Raw genomic sequence first — 16,589 nt, forward strand, 5'->3', positions numbered from 1 at the left:
TGCTACCTGATTTGAAGTTCACTGTGTTTCCCACAATAGAATATTTGATAATTTGAAATAGGAAAAGGTCCAAAGGTGTAAAAGGTGTAGGGGTGGTGGGAGGGGAAGGGGAAAGGGAAGAAGGAAAAGGAAAAATTATGAGAAAAGAAAAAAAAAGGGCCAGGGATTTAGCTCAGTGGTTTCGCTGCCTGCTGCACAAGCACAAGGACCCAAGTTCAATCCCCGGTACCGGAAAAAAACCCCACCGAAATCTATGCAAATAGGGAAGGGTGGAAGGGGTGAAGGGTGCACAGGTAATGGGGAAAAAAAATAAGAACTAAGATACATCATGTACAGGTATGAGCACCCAATGATGAATGTAAACGTATTGTATACCTAAAATGTACCAATAAAAGAATTAAAAAGAATATAAGCTCCATGAGTGTAAGAAATTTTTATGTTGTCTACCACTCTATCCATGCATGGCATCTTGCACAGTGTCTGGCGTATGGAAATAACAGAAAGAGAAAGGAGGAGAGGAAGGAAGGAAGCGGGGGAGGGAGGAAGGGAGGGAAGAAAAGGAGGGGTCAGGGACAAAACGACGTGCCCAATTCTTTTTGAAGGAGTCAGCGGTGACTTTGCAGAAAAGACTTAGGTTTAGATTTACAAAAACAGGGTTTGCTAAACTGACCCAGAGAGCTGGAATCAACCTGAAGGTCCCACAAACAAAGCCATGGAGGCTGGTGCGGGGCTTTGTGTCCTGGTGGACAGGGAGGAAAGTTACCAGGGATGCCCCAGGCCAGCAGGCAGCTTCACATCAGGAAGAAGTCTCTGTGCTCACGTCGGAGGACCGGGAATTGCTTGCCAGGTCCTAACAAACTGGCAAGGGAGGGTAGGGAATTGCGGAGACTCGGGGGGACTGGAGGAAAGGTGAAAGAAAGCAAAGAAAACCTGTAAAAACCAGCCACATGTCCTGTACCATTAAAAAAAAAAAATAGCAAACGTTCTGCTTTCGAAGATGAGCCTCCAGCAGATAATTGTGAGCTGGGTTATCCGGACCAGGAAATTTACTTTGCGGGCAGTGGGAGCCGGGTGGTCAGCGGCGACAAAGCTCGGTGGAGAAAATGGCAATCGCGTTTGTCTCCGATCTGTTTCCTTCCCCTTCCTTCTCCGTGTCGTGCCCACACGCATGATGCACGGAATCTCCACTCTCTGGGACGCGCTGGCGAGCACCAACTCCCTTCGGGGGTGGCACAGTCTCTGCCACCCCGGTGCCCCCAGGAGGGAGCAGAGGGAGGCTCGGTGCTGGGCGCGATGCGGCCGTCGGGGGGCGTCTGGGGGCGCAGGCTCGGCGTCTTCCTGCTGACGCAATCCGCGGACCGACCTCGCCGGGTCTCCAGCGCCACCCCGCCAGCCACGTGTGGTGCCTCGGATCCTGCAGCGGAGGGGACCGCGCGGTGCCAACCCGGCCACACGGCCACGAGCTGGGACACGTGGGACCCCGCGGCCAGCGGCACAATGAAGGTAACGGCTTAGGATTTACTTTGCCTGTGACAAGGCTGTGCGTGGGAATGCGCGCGCGCGCGGATTTGTCAGAGAAGGACGCGCTTGGCGGAAAGGGGACGATGGTTGGTGGCGCTGCAGACGCCCGAGGGATCTTCTGTCCTCCGTTCTGAGCAGGCTGCTGTTCGCCCTCCGCTGGCGGGATGCTCCCTTACGGGGCATTTTGCTGTTGTGTTTGTGAGATGTGAGGAAGCTCACAGCTTCCTCCCCTGCTTGCTCCCAAGTCTGGAAAGGAACAAGAAGCTGCTCTGAATTTCTTAGACGCCCTGGAGATGGAGGACTCGGGAGAGAGGCTGAGGTGGGCCTGGGGTCTCCGGCCATAGAGGGGGTTTCCTGCTGGGTGTGTGTAAGGAAAGAGGGACGATGTGGAGGGAGGGTGAAGGGAAAACTGTCTTTTAGTTCTTAAAAGCCTGTGGGAGCTTCTAGGAGTCACAAATCTTAGAAGCCTAAGGGCATTCATTTATTAAAGGCCTAGGACCCAAATGGCTTGTATTCTAATGCTAATCTAAGCTGATTAGCTTTCCCTGCCAATTACAGTACTTCTGAAGGTTGAGCTGTAGATAAGTACCGTACACTTAGTTGTTTTGTTCTCCTAGTTTTACACACCAGAAAAGCTATAGTGACATCCAGAACAGCTTTTTCTGAAGCAAAAGGAAGGATGGACAAGGGATGCTGCAATTCAGCATCTTGGAATTAAGAGATTCCTCTAATGTAGCTTGAACTTTTGGGAGAAATAAGCCACGTTTCAGGTTTGAAGGAGGGAGACGAGACGAAGTACTGGTCTCTGCTACCCTTAGCCACACAGCATCCCAGACGATTTCCTTGAGAGGAAGTAATACGGAAGTTGTTGCTTTTTCACCAGAACTTCCCACGACAGTTCTGCAATAAATGAGTAAAAACTGTGTGTTTTGTATTTAAAAGATTATGGAAATTAACAGTAGTGAACAACTTAGCCACCTTTTTTCTATACACATGCGATTTCTGGCTTGCTCACGGTTATTTAATTGTATCTAGAAAAATAATACTCTGGCCAAGTACATTGTCTGTGAGTAAAATGAGAAATTATGAGACTGAGTCTCACTTTTTCAGCATTTCCTGTTCCATATGGAGTTGTGGTTGTTTATATATTTTTATAGGTTCACAAGTCTTTAACATGGATCTAAAAGCCCTTATCCCTTTTACAAGGAACTTTTTTAAAAATGAGAAAGTAGAAGATATCTTCAAATGGTTTCATCTCAGTTTTCTGATACTTGGTGATTAGGAAAGAAATGATTGTATTCTAGACCTGGTCTGAGTGTGTGAGGTTCCTTTAACCTGCCCAGCATGACACTGGGTCCCTTGGACCCATCCCTTACTTTTCTACTGTAAATTTGTACTTTAGCATAATAGTAGCCAGCTGTGAGTTTCAGTGCCTTTCCCTGAGGGATACAGGAAGCAATGTTTGTGTTTACCCACTTGGTATGACAAACAACAAGGTGTGTGCAAGTGTGCAAAAGTGGCAAAACGGGATTTTTACCCATATTATGTTTCATCTAACTGGTTTTGCATATGTTTATCCAAGCATCACAGAGGGTCCAATAGACCCACACCACTCCAGGATTTGTTTTAAAAAGTTTTCTTTTGATTTTTCTGGTAGAAGAAGCCCAATTCAGTACAGTGGTACATGAAAAACCAGATTTGCAAGTTTTGAAGAAGGTCAAAACCTCATGCATGAATGATAAAGATACTCTATTATGGTAAAATACATGTTTTCATAACAGAAGAGTGGTGTGGGTGGATAATGATGATGATGATGACTCTGACACTGGCCATGTGAACCAAAGTTCTTGTGACAGTGAAATGAAGCAAGAATTGACTGATACAGACACAGGGAGTGCAGACCTCCTTGACTGAGATGAGGAAGAAAACTGCAATGTGAGTACATATTTGACTAGTCAAAATGTTGCAAAATGGCCATGCAACCAAATGGAAAGATCTAATGCTAGAAGGAGGTCCGAAAATATAATGAGAGTCTCGACAGGGGTGAAATGGACAGAATGCCAACACTGCGATTCACTGTTGGAAATTGTAACAGACGAAATGCTACAAGATGCTGTGAAATACACACAGGCTGAAATGCAAATAAAACTTGCTACTCTGGGAGGCCGAGTCAGGAAGATCTCTCTAGTTCAAGCCCAGTCTGGGCAACTTGGAGACTTGGCAAGACCTTGGCTCAAAATAAAAAACAAAAACAAAAGGGCTGGGATGTAACTCAACTCAAAGGCCCTTTACTCCATCCCCAATACCACAGAAGAAGAAGAAGAAAAAAGCTTTCTTTACTTCCTTTAGGCTCAATAACCACAATTCCTTTAAATAACAGTTGCCACCCTAGGGCAGTCCCAGGGAAAGTTCAGCCCCCGTGCTGGAGAGGTGGTGGTGTCGGGTTTCCATGGTGGAGGGGGAGAATCCGGCCCCTCCCCTGACAACCATCCTTACCCCAGTGGTCATCTACCTTTCATGTGATACTGTCATTCTTTCTGACCACAGGAGGAAATTGTAGCTGATCTGCTGACTTTACAGTGGTAAATATGAGCAGTCTCTGTGCGTAACTTTATCCCCTGAAGAGCTGCCCAAGTGCACTGGATGCTGAACATAACATGTGGCAAATGCCCCTGTTGCTGGGAGGGCCTGAGCTGATGTACCCGTCTGGTAGCACATGTCAGTGGTTATCCAACCAAGGCCACTGAAATCTCTGATGCTCTATAAATCAACCAAGATGTAAATGTCAGGTGCCATTCACATTTTTAAAACGTTTCGAAATGAAGCACCTGGGATGCTCAGATTCATGAACATAACTGTAAATATTTGTGGTTTCATCCTAAGATGTAGTCTGTGATTTACAATATCAATAGTAAATGCAAAACCAGAGCGGAAGCAGCCTTTTTTTTCCCCTCCTTCAGTACTGGGGATTGAACTCAGGATCTTGCACTTGCCAGTCAGGTGCAGTGCCACTGAGCTACATCCCTGGCCAGAAGTATTATTCTATATAATACCAGGGTTCAAGTATTAATTTCACCTAGGCTTATAATAAGCTCTCTGAAATATACAAACATAAATTGTCATACCTCTAAAAATTGAGTATTTGTATCTTTATAATAGCTTAGAAATGAGGTCAGCTTACTAGTAACACCATAACTTATCTCACAAACATTTTTCTGTTGTACAGTCTGTGCCTTTTCTGTGGAAAAATAGCTTTTTAAAAACATCTTCTTATGTTCAATGATTAATGGAAAAGATAAAATCGTAAGGATGAGTTAAGAACCACATGTGGTGGTGCATGCCTGAAACCACAGCACTCAGGGAGGCCCATGCAGAACAGTTGCAAGTTCGAGCCCAGCCTAGGCAATTTAGCGACTCAGTGATACCCCATCTCAAAATAAAAATAACAAGGGGCTGGGGATTTAGCTCAGTGGTGCTGCAGCCTGCCTGGCAAGTGCAAGGTCCCAAGTTCGATCCCCAGTACCAAATAAATAAATAAATAAAAAATAAAAATAAAAATAACAAGGGGCTGGGAACGTAGCTCATGCAAAGGACCTCAGTTCAATCCCAGTATGAGACAGAGAGAGAGCACAGGTATGTTCCAGAAGTACATTTTTTAAAAAAAGATCAAGAAAAATGGAAAAGAGAAGACAAATTTTAAAAATAGAGGAAATTACAGTGTGAAAGCCATAATTTAAAGTTGTACTAGAAAATATGTGGTTTTATGGTGTGTGTGTGTGTGTGTGTGTGCTGCTGTTGTTGGGTAGTTGCTTTAGAAATGGCTCACCAATTAAAAGTATTCCAGGTCCTTCTTGCCTCGAACAAAGAATAGGACAAGCCAAGCCAAAAGGTGCCACAAGTTTATTTGAACAGTGCAGGGTGAAGAAGTAAGGGAGAGAGTGGCTCTGGAGAGCAAACTTGGGCTAAACAAAGAGAGGAAAGGAAAAAAGCAAAAATAAAAGTGAAAACATAGAGTGGGCTACTGTGAGGAGTCCTAATAGGTGGCTCCCGTGGTGTCTCTTCTCTTTTATGCTGTCCACATCTCTGGGGACCCGAGAGAAGTTCTACATACGGGGTCCTGGGAATTATTTGGTGCTGTCCTGGGATCTTGTGATTGACAGTTCCTGCTTATTTTCCCAGCTAGCTTTTCCATATCCTACCTCCTATGTCAGCACTGGGGAGTAACCCAAGGCCTTCACCTGGAGTTACAATCCCAGCCCTTTTTTTAGTGTTTTTGTTTGTTTTGTTTTTAAGACAAGGTCTTGCTAAATCACTAAACTGCCCCACTGGGCTTGAATATGCAAAATCTTACTGCCTCTGACTGGCAGAGTGCAGGGATTACAGGCAAAAGCCAGCACACCCAGCTGTGGTTCTTTGGAATTGGCAAATTATAGAATTCTTGTAAAAGTCATCCATGTTATTACAAGTAGTCCTACATTTAATCTGAAAAGAGCCAATTCCTTTATTAGTTCATTATTTTGATGTATATATCTGAGTATTTATCAGTTGTACTTACAGTCTATCCCTTAGTGCGAGCGAGAAATGCTTTTGCTATTTTGACTGTAGATGATTATGTGCTTTGGGAAGTTTTAAGAAGACCCTGGCCTAGGACTAGAGAGCATAAAATCTTCCTTTTTTAGGGCTGGGGATTTAGCTCAGTGGTGCTGCTGCCTTGTAAGCGCAAGGTCCTGAGTTCGATCCCCAGTAGAAAGAAAGAAAGAAAGAAAGAAAGAAAGAAAGAAAGAAAGAAAGAAAATCTGCCTTTTTATCCCTCGAGACAGAGGAGCAAGCACCTGTTGGGATGTTCTAGACCAAACGCACCACAGTTGTCTCTTTCCTGACTGACAGGGCCATTGAGACCCAGTGGGCAGAAGGCGTGGGGGGCGAGTTATCCTGGATGGTCACTGCATGGCTGTTGGTGACCTTCCACCACTGCATGCAAGGGTGGGGTTGCCAGGTGCATGGTGTTCATTCCACGTTAGCTGAGATTCGCAGTTGCGTTGTTTTAATTTCTGCACTGTATGTTTAGGAATCTGAAATCATGACATCATAAGTGTTTCTTTGAATCTTAAAGATAAAAGCTAGGCCAGCCTGAATTACATAGAGACCCTGTCTCAAAACACAAAACAAAACAAAAATCTAAGGGATATAAGGGATTGTAGCAATGGTAGATTTTTGACCCCAGATCAGCCGTGATTTACTTCTCTTATTCTCTCATCTCTTAACATCAATCAAGGAGGGGATTCTACCATCTCGGAGGGCATATGTTCTCTCATTGCCAGTGCACTGTTTTCTACTTGTTACTTTTTACATGAATGACTCCAAGCATCCAGCTAGTCTCCAGCTTCATTCCCTACTGTACCATTTTTCTGATATTGCTCCCCTGTGCAGCCTGTGACTTCCCTGTTGTCTGCTGAATTTGCCTTTGCCCCGTAACCTTTTTCTGATGTTTCCCTACAGCTCTTCGATTTGTATGCATCTGTCTCATCGTTGTGGAGGACTTGCTTTCCTTCAAAATGAGCCCTCATATTTCCATTCACTGGTTTCTCTTCTCTCTCCATTCCGCTCTTAATACAGTTCACTTCTCACACACTTCTTGAGAATTGTAACCATTTTTCCAGTGGGTGGAAGGTGGGGAGGCAAGAGCAGGCCTACATTTTGAAATCAGAAAATAAGATACTGATCATATGCTGCAGGCCATCTGCACTTCCTTTTCTTCTTCCCTGATATGAATCTTACACAATACTTGAGGCGGGAAGTCAGTTCCATTAAGATATTAGTTGGATTAAGTGCTTATTTCTGGAGTCCCAAGATCCAGATTCATTGATTTTGGATTGTAATGCTCTGGAGGTTTTATTTGTTTTGTTTTTGTTATTGTTTGTTTTGTTTTGTTTTTGGTACCAGGGATCGAACTCGGGACCTTGTGCTTGTGAGGCAGGCGACGGCACCACTGAGCTAAATCCCCGGCCCTGTTGTTTGGTTTTTCTTTTTCTTGGTTTTTTTTTTTTTTTTTTTTTTTTTGTACTGGGGATCAAACTCAGGACCTTGTGCTTATGAGGCAAGTGGCAGTGGCACAACTAAACTAAATCCCCAGCCCTTCTTTTTCTTCTTAAAACAAGGTCACTATGCAGTTCAGAACAGCCTTGAACTCACTATGTAGCTCAAGCTGGCCTCAAACTCACAACCATCCTCCTGCCTCAGCCTCCAAGTGCTGAAATTTACAAGTGTGGTGCTAATTCCCTGCTAATTCTCTGGTTTTGAATAGTGCATACATTTACCATGTCTTTTGAGTCAAAGCTTTAATTGATCCCCAAAAGATAGATGGTTATAGACACCTAGAGAATAGTGACATGTTTGTATATCTTAATGCTTATTGACAAAATCATATAGCTGCTATTTTCTGGTTGATTTTTTGTTTTGTTTTGTTTCTGTTTTTGGTACCAGGGATCAAACTCAGGACCTTGCGCTTGCAAGGCAGGCGGCGGAATCACTGAGCTAAATCATTATCCCTCTGGTTGATTTTTTAAATAGCATGTGAGTGATGAAACTGTATACAGATGGTAAATACATTGTAAATGATTTTGGGAAAGTTCAAACAAATGGAACCCAATGAAAATGATAGTGAACAAGCCCTGTGATGCCAAGCTGTTTAATCACTGCTCTTTTCAGATTTGGGGAGAATTTAAAGGAAACACCCGGGCCAGCTTAGAGTATAGAACAAAGTCACCAATTCCATTACTGTTTAACCAGTTTTTCTTTGTTACAAACAATGCAGTTTTGAAGCAAACTAATGAATGCAGACCCTGACAAACAAATCCAACAAAAGAGGCACTTAGAGGCAATGTTCATTGAATCCTAGAATTTTGAAAGAAAAAAATCGATTAGGTCATTTTGTGTCTTTCCTTCTACCAAAGAAGGATTATTCTTTTGAGTTTATTTTTTTAGCGTTTAGTTCTATTCCATGCAACTGTTTCAAGAAACAGGACTTCTTAAATTCCCTGTGGATTATTCTGCCACCTGCTATATGTATTTACTTTCCACTGTTTCCGAATAACTAACTTATCTCTTTTTTTTCTGTCACATACTTCAACTATTTATGCTTGGCTATCCTGATAGTTTCTCATGGGTTTTTATGGTTATTTCAAAGACATTTGGTATCATGTTCTAAAGCATGATATTAATTAAATTGGCATTTAAATTCAATAACAGCAAATATTTTCCCAGCAATGTAGAAGTTAAGTGAATATATAGATATAAATGTCAACAAGGCTTATGCTTCTTAATTTAATATATACCTCTTACTTTAATATATCTGCTGGTTAAATGCACTTTCTGTCTTCTTAATGTTTTTAGAACATTATATACAGTAGCACATGGGTCTACTTGTTAAAGCACCCGTCACAGCTGGGAATGGAATGAGGGGTCATTTGTAACTACATGAACCGAATGGGATAGACTGAAGCAGACTTAATGACAGCATCATTGTTAATACTTAGTTTAATTGGGAATGTCTTGTAGTTACTTGCACACATGTGAAATGATGTATAAACAAGACTATTTATTGCAATATTGTTTGTAATGACAAAAGATTGGAAGTTAGCCACATATTCATCAGGTGTAAAAAGAATGCAATTTAGAAAAAGAGCAGAAAAAGTAATCTTGCTGTATATAGAAAAGAGAAAAATCATCCTGAGCCTTTTCACTGTATGTTTCTATGTTGTTTTATAATATATTTTATTATATTAAAATTTAAATTTTAAAAAATGGTATATCTTGTAGAGAAAGTAACTTTATTTTAGAGCCATTATTAAGAAATTTGGGTAAATTAACCCCGTGTAGGTTAAGACCAAAGATGTACTTTTTGGCAGTACTTCTAAATTATAGTATGTAACCATTATGTAGCTCCCTGTCTAAGGCCACTGGACTTGGTACCAGGCAACAGGAAAACAGAAAAAATTCAGTCATCCGTCTTACTCTTGAACTTACTTATTTATTTACTCTCATTACTAGGGATTGAACTCAGGACCTTCACATAGAGCTACATTCTGAGCCATTTTTTTCCTTTTTCTTTTTGGTACCGGGGATCGAACTTGGGTTCTTGCGCTTGCGCAGCAGGCAGGGAAACCACTGAACTAAATCCCCGGCCCCCACTTTTTCCTTTTTCTGAGATAGGGTCTTACTAAGTCACTAGGTTTCCCGGGGTGGACTACAGCTAGCCATCCTCTTGCCTCAGCATTTCCAGGCACACACCACCATGCCTATTTGTCATTCTGATTCTTAATGAGCAACTCTGTCCAAGGAGAGATATATGTGTATAAAGCAAATACAATAAAATATAATAGAATTACATACTGCAATAGAAGTTTGTAAAGGCATGACTTTGTGTGAACAGGTTAAGAAAAGTCAGGGACGGCTTCACAGGGGGTGACCTTTGAGCTGAATGGTGAAAGAAGATCAGATGAACAAGGAAGTAATGTATGGTCCATTGCATCCATCTGCAGACTCCTGGACCCAGAATCCATATACCCTTCCAGTCAGCCAGTAAACACAGAGAGGTAGGAGTTCTTGGCATCCTCCACAGAATGAACTATTGATGCCCACAACTCTGGCAGCCCACCGACCAATTAAATTCATCATTTCATGCTGCAGTCACCTTTCTCCACTCTGTTTACCCACTTGACTCAACTTTCCCTGAACCTTTCACTCAATCTGTCCATGATGCTCCTTTCAACCCAGTCCCTTTCATCGTCTCTGGGTGTTTCCTGCTCCTTCTGTCCTTGTTGAGCTCCATGACATCCTCTAAAATGCAGATTGCTCATTCTCTTTACCTCTCTGCTGGGGACAGGGTTCTTCACCCTCTACCTCTTTGCTACTACTGCCATAGTCTGTGCTTTCTCTTAACCATCCTTGAGATCCTGGTCCCATGGTCCCCAATCACTGAAGATTTTAGCTCTCGCCTCCCACTGTCTTCCACTCCAAGTCCCATTTCCCCTCCTACTTCAAGATGGCCCATTCTCCTTTCTTGCATCTTAGTCCCTTTTTTGTTGTTGTTTGCATTAACTTGCTGCACTTTTCATGCTATCTATACCCATGGCCATACTGTTGTAGGATGGCATCGTGTCTGGTGGTTCCAAGCTTTTTCTGTCCCACCCAAACATTGTCTGGGATACCCAATGAACAGGTAAACTCAACTTTTATTTAAAGTAAAGGAAGAGGGCTAGGGATTTAGCTCAGTGGTGCTGCTGGCTGCCATGCTAGCACAAGGTTCTGAGTTTGATTCCTGGTACCAAAAAAAAAAAGTAAAGGAAGAAAAGGAAAGAGTGAAGAAAAGAAAGAAAGAGTGAAAAAGGAGAAGAGCTAGAAAGATATGTCCTACAAGCATGAGAGGCCATTGCAGAAAGAGGAGGACAGGAGAACAGCAAGATTGCAATGGTGAGGAAGTCAAAGACTGGTGTTCTTTTTTTTTTTGTATATCCTTTTATTGGTACATTTTAAGTATACAATATAATGACATTCATCGTAGGAAATTTGCACCTTTACATATTCTCTTGGTTCTTATTTTTCCCCCTACCCCTGCCCTCCCTTCAATCCCTCCATCCCTCCCTATTTACAAAGACTTTGTTTCCATTTTTTTCACTTTCTCATATTAATTCCATTCCCCTCTTTCCTTTCCCCTACCCCTCCCACTTCCCTTCCCCTTTGCCCCTTTTCTTGCTATTTCACATTATCTATTATGCCTTTTAGTCCTTATTTACACTTTCAGGTTCTCACATTAGAGAAACTATTTGGTATTTACACATGTGTCCTATTTATTTCACTTAAGAGTATGGCCTCAATATGTATCCATTTAGCTATAAATGTCTCTAATTTTTCATTTTTTATGGCTGAGTAGTACTCCGTTAAAAAAAAAAACACACCACATTTTCCTTATCCAGTCTCCAGTTGATGGGCATTTGGGCTGTTTCCAAGTTTTAGCTATTACAAACTATGCTGCTATGAACATGGATGCACATATATCACTGTGGTATGATTCTTTTAATTCTTTGGGGAAGATACCCAGCAGTGGAATAGTGGGGTCAAATGGGACTTCCAGTCCTAGTTCTTTGAGGTATCTCCATACTGATTTCCACAGCGGTTGCACCAGTCTACACTCCCACCAGCAGTGGAAAAGACTGGTGTTCTTCTTTTTTTTGGTACCGGAGATCAAATTCGGGACCTTGTGCTTGGGAGGCAGGCGCCAGAACCACTGAGCTAAATCCCCGGCCCCAAGACGTGTTCTTTATACCTTCCCAGCTCTGTCGAATCCTGGCCATGGCTGACAGGTCACATCCTGTTGTTCAGTCTGTTCTGGATCAGGTTACATCTTGCTTTCAGACTCTGGGCTAGAGCTTCATGATTGACTGGGTTATATCCTGCTTTCCAGCCCCCTGCCATGTCTAATCTCTTACCTCAATACCCTAGACCAGTGAATGTGAACCTTTTGGAGCTTTCAGTGATAACAAAGAGCTGGCTGTGCACATGTGCCATAGGCTCGCCACCCCTACCCTGGAGCTTTAATTTCTGTTCTAATATTTAGATCTTTGATCCATTTTGATTTTAGTTTAGTGCATGGGGAGAGATATGGGTCTAGGGTTCATTCTTCACTATGTTGCTAATCAGTCTTCCCAGCACCATTTGTTAATGAGGCTATCTTTCCTCCAGGAAAAAGATTTGGCCCCTTAGTCAAAAGTAAATTAGCTGTGTGTGCCAGGTGTTATTTCTGCATCCTCTATTTTATTCCACGGATCCACCAAGTCTGTTTTTTTGCCTGTACTATGCTGTTTTTTTCTTGGTAGCTTTGTAGTATAACTTGAAGTTCACAATTGTGATTTCCCCTGCCTTGTCTTTGTTGCCCAGAATTGCATCTGCTATTTTAGGTCTCTTCTGGTTCCTTATGAATTTTAGTATTGCTTTCTCTAGTTCTGTAGGGAATGCTATTGGTATTTTGGTTAGGATTGCTTTAAATCTGTATAAGAGTTTTGGAAGTATGGCCGTTTTGATTATATTGATTCTGCCTATCCAAGAACAGGGGATATCATTCCATATTCTGATATTGTCCTTAGTCTCCTTTTTCATTGTATTTATGAAAATACAATAATTTTCATTGTAGAGGTATTTCATTTTCTTGGTTAGGTTAATTCCTAAGTATTTCATTTTTCTTGATGCTATTGTGAAAGGTGTGGTGTCCCTAATTTCCCACTTAGTAAGTTTGTTATTGGTGTACGGGAACACTATAGATTTTTGAGTGCTGACTTTGTATCCTGCTATGCTACTGAATTTGGTTATTAGTTCTAGGAGTCTTTAGGTGAAATTTTTGTGGTCTTCTATATCGAGGATCACGTCATCTGCAAATAATGATAACTTCTTCCTTTCCACAAAGTGAAAGCAGTGCTAAAAGGAAAGTTCATAGAGCTGAATTCCTATATCAGAAAAAACACAGGAAGCTCAAATAAATAACCTGGAGATGGTCCTAGAAAAACAAGAACAGTCCAAACCTAAGCTAGTACAAGGGAGGAAATTGCAAAGATCAGAAAGAAATTAATAAAACAGATCAAAAAAATTACAAAGAATTGGGCAACCCATTTCCTGGTCCCCCTTCTGTCTCTCTTAGATAGAAGAAGCTATCTTTCTCTTAATAAATTTTTCCTACTCTTAACCTCCATTGTTCCTAGAATTCATCCTTCGATTTTAGGGAACACAAACACGCACTTCTGATATCTAGCAGGTTTGGTAGTTACATCTCTTCCCCTATATCATTTTGGTGGTTTTCGACCGAGATTACTGGTTGGAGGTAAGAGTTTTCATTCATAGGTTCTAATGTTAGCCTTTTTGCTTCATAGATTGTAACTTTTGTTTCATAAGTTCTAGTTCTTGTTTCATAGATTCTGGCTTATGTTTCATAGATTCTGGGTTATGTTTCATAAATTCTGGCCTTTGTTTCAGCTTTTGTTTCAAAAGTGTCTTAATTTTATTTTATTTTATTTTTTTTGTATTAAATTCTTTTATTGGTACATTGTAGGTATGCAACACAATTACATTTCTCATTGGGAATTGTACCTTTATATAATGTATCTTGGTTCTTATTTTTTCCCCATTCCTAGCCCTCCCTTCACCCCCTCCACCCTTCCCTATTTACAAAGACTTTATTTCCATTTCTCATCATTTTTCCTTTCCCTTCTTTCCTTTCCCCTGCCCCTCCCACTACCCCTACCCCTTTGGACCTTTTCTTCCTATTTTACATTGTCCGTTATTCATTCTAATCATTGGTACATTTTAGGTATACAATATAATGACATTCATCATTGGAAATTTGCACCTTTACATAGTCTCTCTTGGTTCTTATTTTTCACCCTTGCCCAGCCCTCCCTTCAACCCCTCCAGTCCTCCCTATTTACAAAGATTTTGTTCCTGTTTTTCCATTTTCTCATATTAATCCCATTCCCTTCTATCCTTTCCCCTAGCCCTCCCACTTCCTTCCCCTTTGCCCCTTTTCTTCCTATTTCACATTACCTATTATACATTTAGTCCTTATTTACAAAAAGTGTCTTAATTTTAAGTTGTATGTTTTAAATTTTTGCAAATTGCTTGTTTCTCTTATAATGCATTGTCCTTAGTTAAAATTATAGTTTTGTTCCACCTTGAATGTGCCTCACCTCATGGCTTTGTCCCATAAAACACCTTTGAGAAGTTGGGTGAGCAGGCAAGCCACTTTCCGGTCCCCCTTCTGTCTCTCTTATAAGCTATCTTTCTCTCAATAAATTGTTCCTACTCTTAAAAAAATTACAAAGAATCAATGAATCAAAGAACTGGTTCTTTCAAAGATTAAACTAAGTAGACAAACCCTTAGCCAATCTTACCAAAATAAGGAAAAAAAAAAAAGACCCAAATCCATGCAATTAGAAATGAAAAAGGTAAAATCACAACAGAATCTGCCAAAATCCAGAAGATTATCTGTGGCGACTTTGAGAACTTGTACTCTAATAAAATGGAAAGTTCCAAAGAAATGGATAAATTCCTAGACGCATATGAACTACTAAAGCTGAATGAGGAATAATGCATGCTTTTTATTTATTTTTTTTGGAGACAGTCTTGCTACGCAGTTCAGACTGGCCTTGAACTCACTATATAGCCCAAATTGGCCTCACCTGTGATCCTCCTCGCATGTGCTGGGATTACAGGCATGCACCCCTACACGGGGCAGGAATTACTTTTTTTTTTTTTTTTTTTTGGTACCAGGGATCGAACTCGGGACCTTGTGCTTATAAGGCAGGCGCTGGAACCACTGAGCTAAATCCCCAGCCCAGGAATTACATTTTTAAAGGGAGGGGTCACTAGGCATGGGCACTCAGCAGTTGTTGCTGGCTGGTGGCCCCTGAGGTTGATTACAGAGGTGGCAGCACTGTACCTACCACAGGTTGATAGCTGCCAGGCCTCCTGCCTGCCTTGGGCTGCAGGCATCTCTGGGGCCACTGGGCACTGCAAGGAGCAGAGGAAAGGAGGAGTCCAATCCTTGCACATGAGGAAACACCCAGGATTCCCGGATACCACATGGCTTCCCTGATCCAGGGGATTGCCTGTCAAGTTTGCCTAGCCTTCTGGGGCAGTAGGGCCTCAAAGAACCTGAGCAAGCTGAGGAGCATGCTGAGTCAGGTCTGCACGGAGGACCTCAACAGAGCCCCGAGATAGGCCATGCTGCAGCTCAGCTGCTGCCACAGGTCATCTACACACACGCACCTGTAAGAGATGCACAGCTTTAGCCTTGGCGCGTCCCTGCTCAAGACTGGCACATCTGTCCCACTGCATGACCACCCAGGCATGCACGGTATGCTCAAGGTTCTGTGTAGCCCTGTGTATCAGCTGCATGGACAGGCTGGAGATGGGCAGTGGGCAAGTGGCTGCAGGCTGGGAAAGCGAGGCTGTGAGGCTAGAAGTGTGGTGCTCGCTGGCTCTCACACCACACTGAGGAAAAGCTGTGCCATGTCACTGCAGTGGATGGGCCCACAGGCTTCTGGACATCTTGGTCATGCCCTATGTAGTGACCATTGGCACTACTACTATTACCGGGTGCTGGAGCCAGTCATGGCCAAAGTGGCCTGTGGTTTGGGCTGTGACCTGCCTTGAGAGGTGAGGCTCCTGTAGACCCAGCAGGCTGATGATTTCTGGTATTACGGAGACCTCTATCCAGGGCCTGGTGTCTTCTCTTGAAGCTGGAGATGCCCAGGATAGTTACAATCAGGCACTTATGTGTAAGAATCTTTCCTATAATCTCTTGGCTCAGTTTATCTTTTGGTAGGTTTGACAGAAGTGACACTGTTTTGATTTTGACAGCTTTCTTTTTTCTTTTTAATATCCCCCTCTTGTCCTGAAGGCATTGTTGATTAATCATTGTTTATTATTGTCCCTCTGTTGCAGGGATGCTCCTTCAGTTGTTGGTCTTACCTGGTCCTGCATTGGAGGGGAAGTAATTGATGATCTAGAGTTAGTGTGATGGCCCCTTTTGGCCACATTTGAGCAACAAAGACTTTTAAAAGAAACAGATCTTAGGCCTTGCCAAGCCAACGAGAGTAAAAACAGAATAGCCAAACATGTATTTCCTTTTAGAAGCCTCATCCTCCATTAATCTTCTGACATACCTACATTTTCTAGTTTTAAAAATTTTAAAAAAATTTTATTAAATATTAAAAAATCATTCTTACAATATTTTTATACTTAAACCTTTCTATAATTTTTATCCTTTTCACTTTTTAAAAAATATTGTGACCTCTTGGATTTTAAAATGTTCCTTGTATATTTTTATCTCAAAGTTAACTCACAGATAATTAAATTTTCATGAGAACTGGCAGAATAACAGACTGTTAAGTAACCTTGAACAGCAAATTATCTTAGTACCAGCAGAAGTAGAAAGAAGAGCGAAAATGTTACCTTTTAGCTTTAAGACTATATGACCTTGAATGACAAATTATCTTAGGACATGCAGAAGCCAATGAAAG

The 16,589-nt window shown here is 41.9% G+C and overlaps 1 protein-coding gene across 2 annotated transcripts in view; it reads left to right on the forward strand.

Moving 5' to 3' along the window:
- The first annotated feature begins 1,366 nt into the window (after positions 1 to 1,366).
- The window catches only part of Bcat1 (branched chain amino acid transaminase 1), an 87,530-nt gene continuing 72,307 nt past the window's right edge, over positions 1,367 to 16,589 (forward strand). The window contains exon 1 of one of the 2 annotated variants that reach the window (XM_004845749.4): positions 1,367 to 1,503. In XM_004845749.4, the coding sequence (XP_004845806.3) occupies positions 1,498 to 1,503 (6 nt within the window). In that variant the 5' untranslated portion in view covers positions 1,367 to 1,497. Of the gene's footprint in view, positions 1,504 to 1,688; positions 1,841 to 16,589 lie in introns of those variants that run through there. The other variant, XM_021259092.2, reaches the window with a different exon arrangement.

Source organism: Heterocephalus glaber, unplaced genomic scaffold, assembly GCF_053883595.1.
Source record: "Heterocephalus glaber isolate CG9 unplaced genomic scaffold, H.glaber_assembly_v1.0 deba00001444, whole genome shotgun sequence".
Lineage (NCBI taxonomy): Eukaryota > Metazoa > Chordata > Mammalia > Rodentia > Bathyergidae > Heterocephalus > Heterocephalus glaber.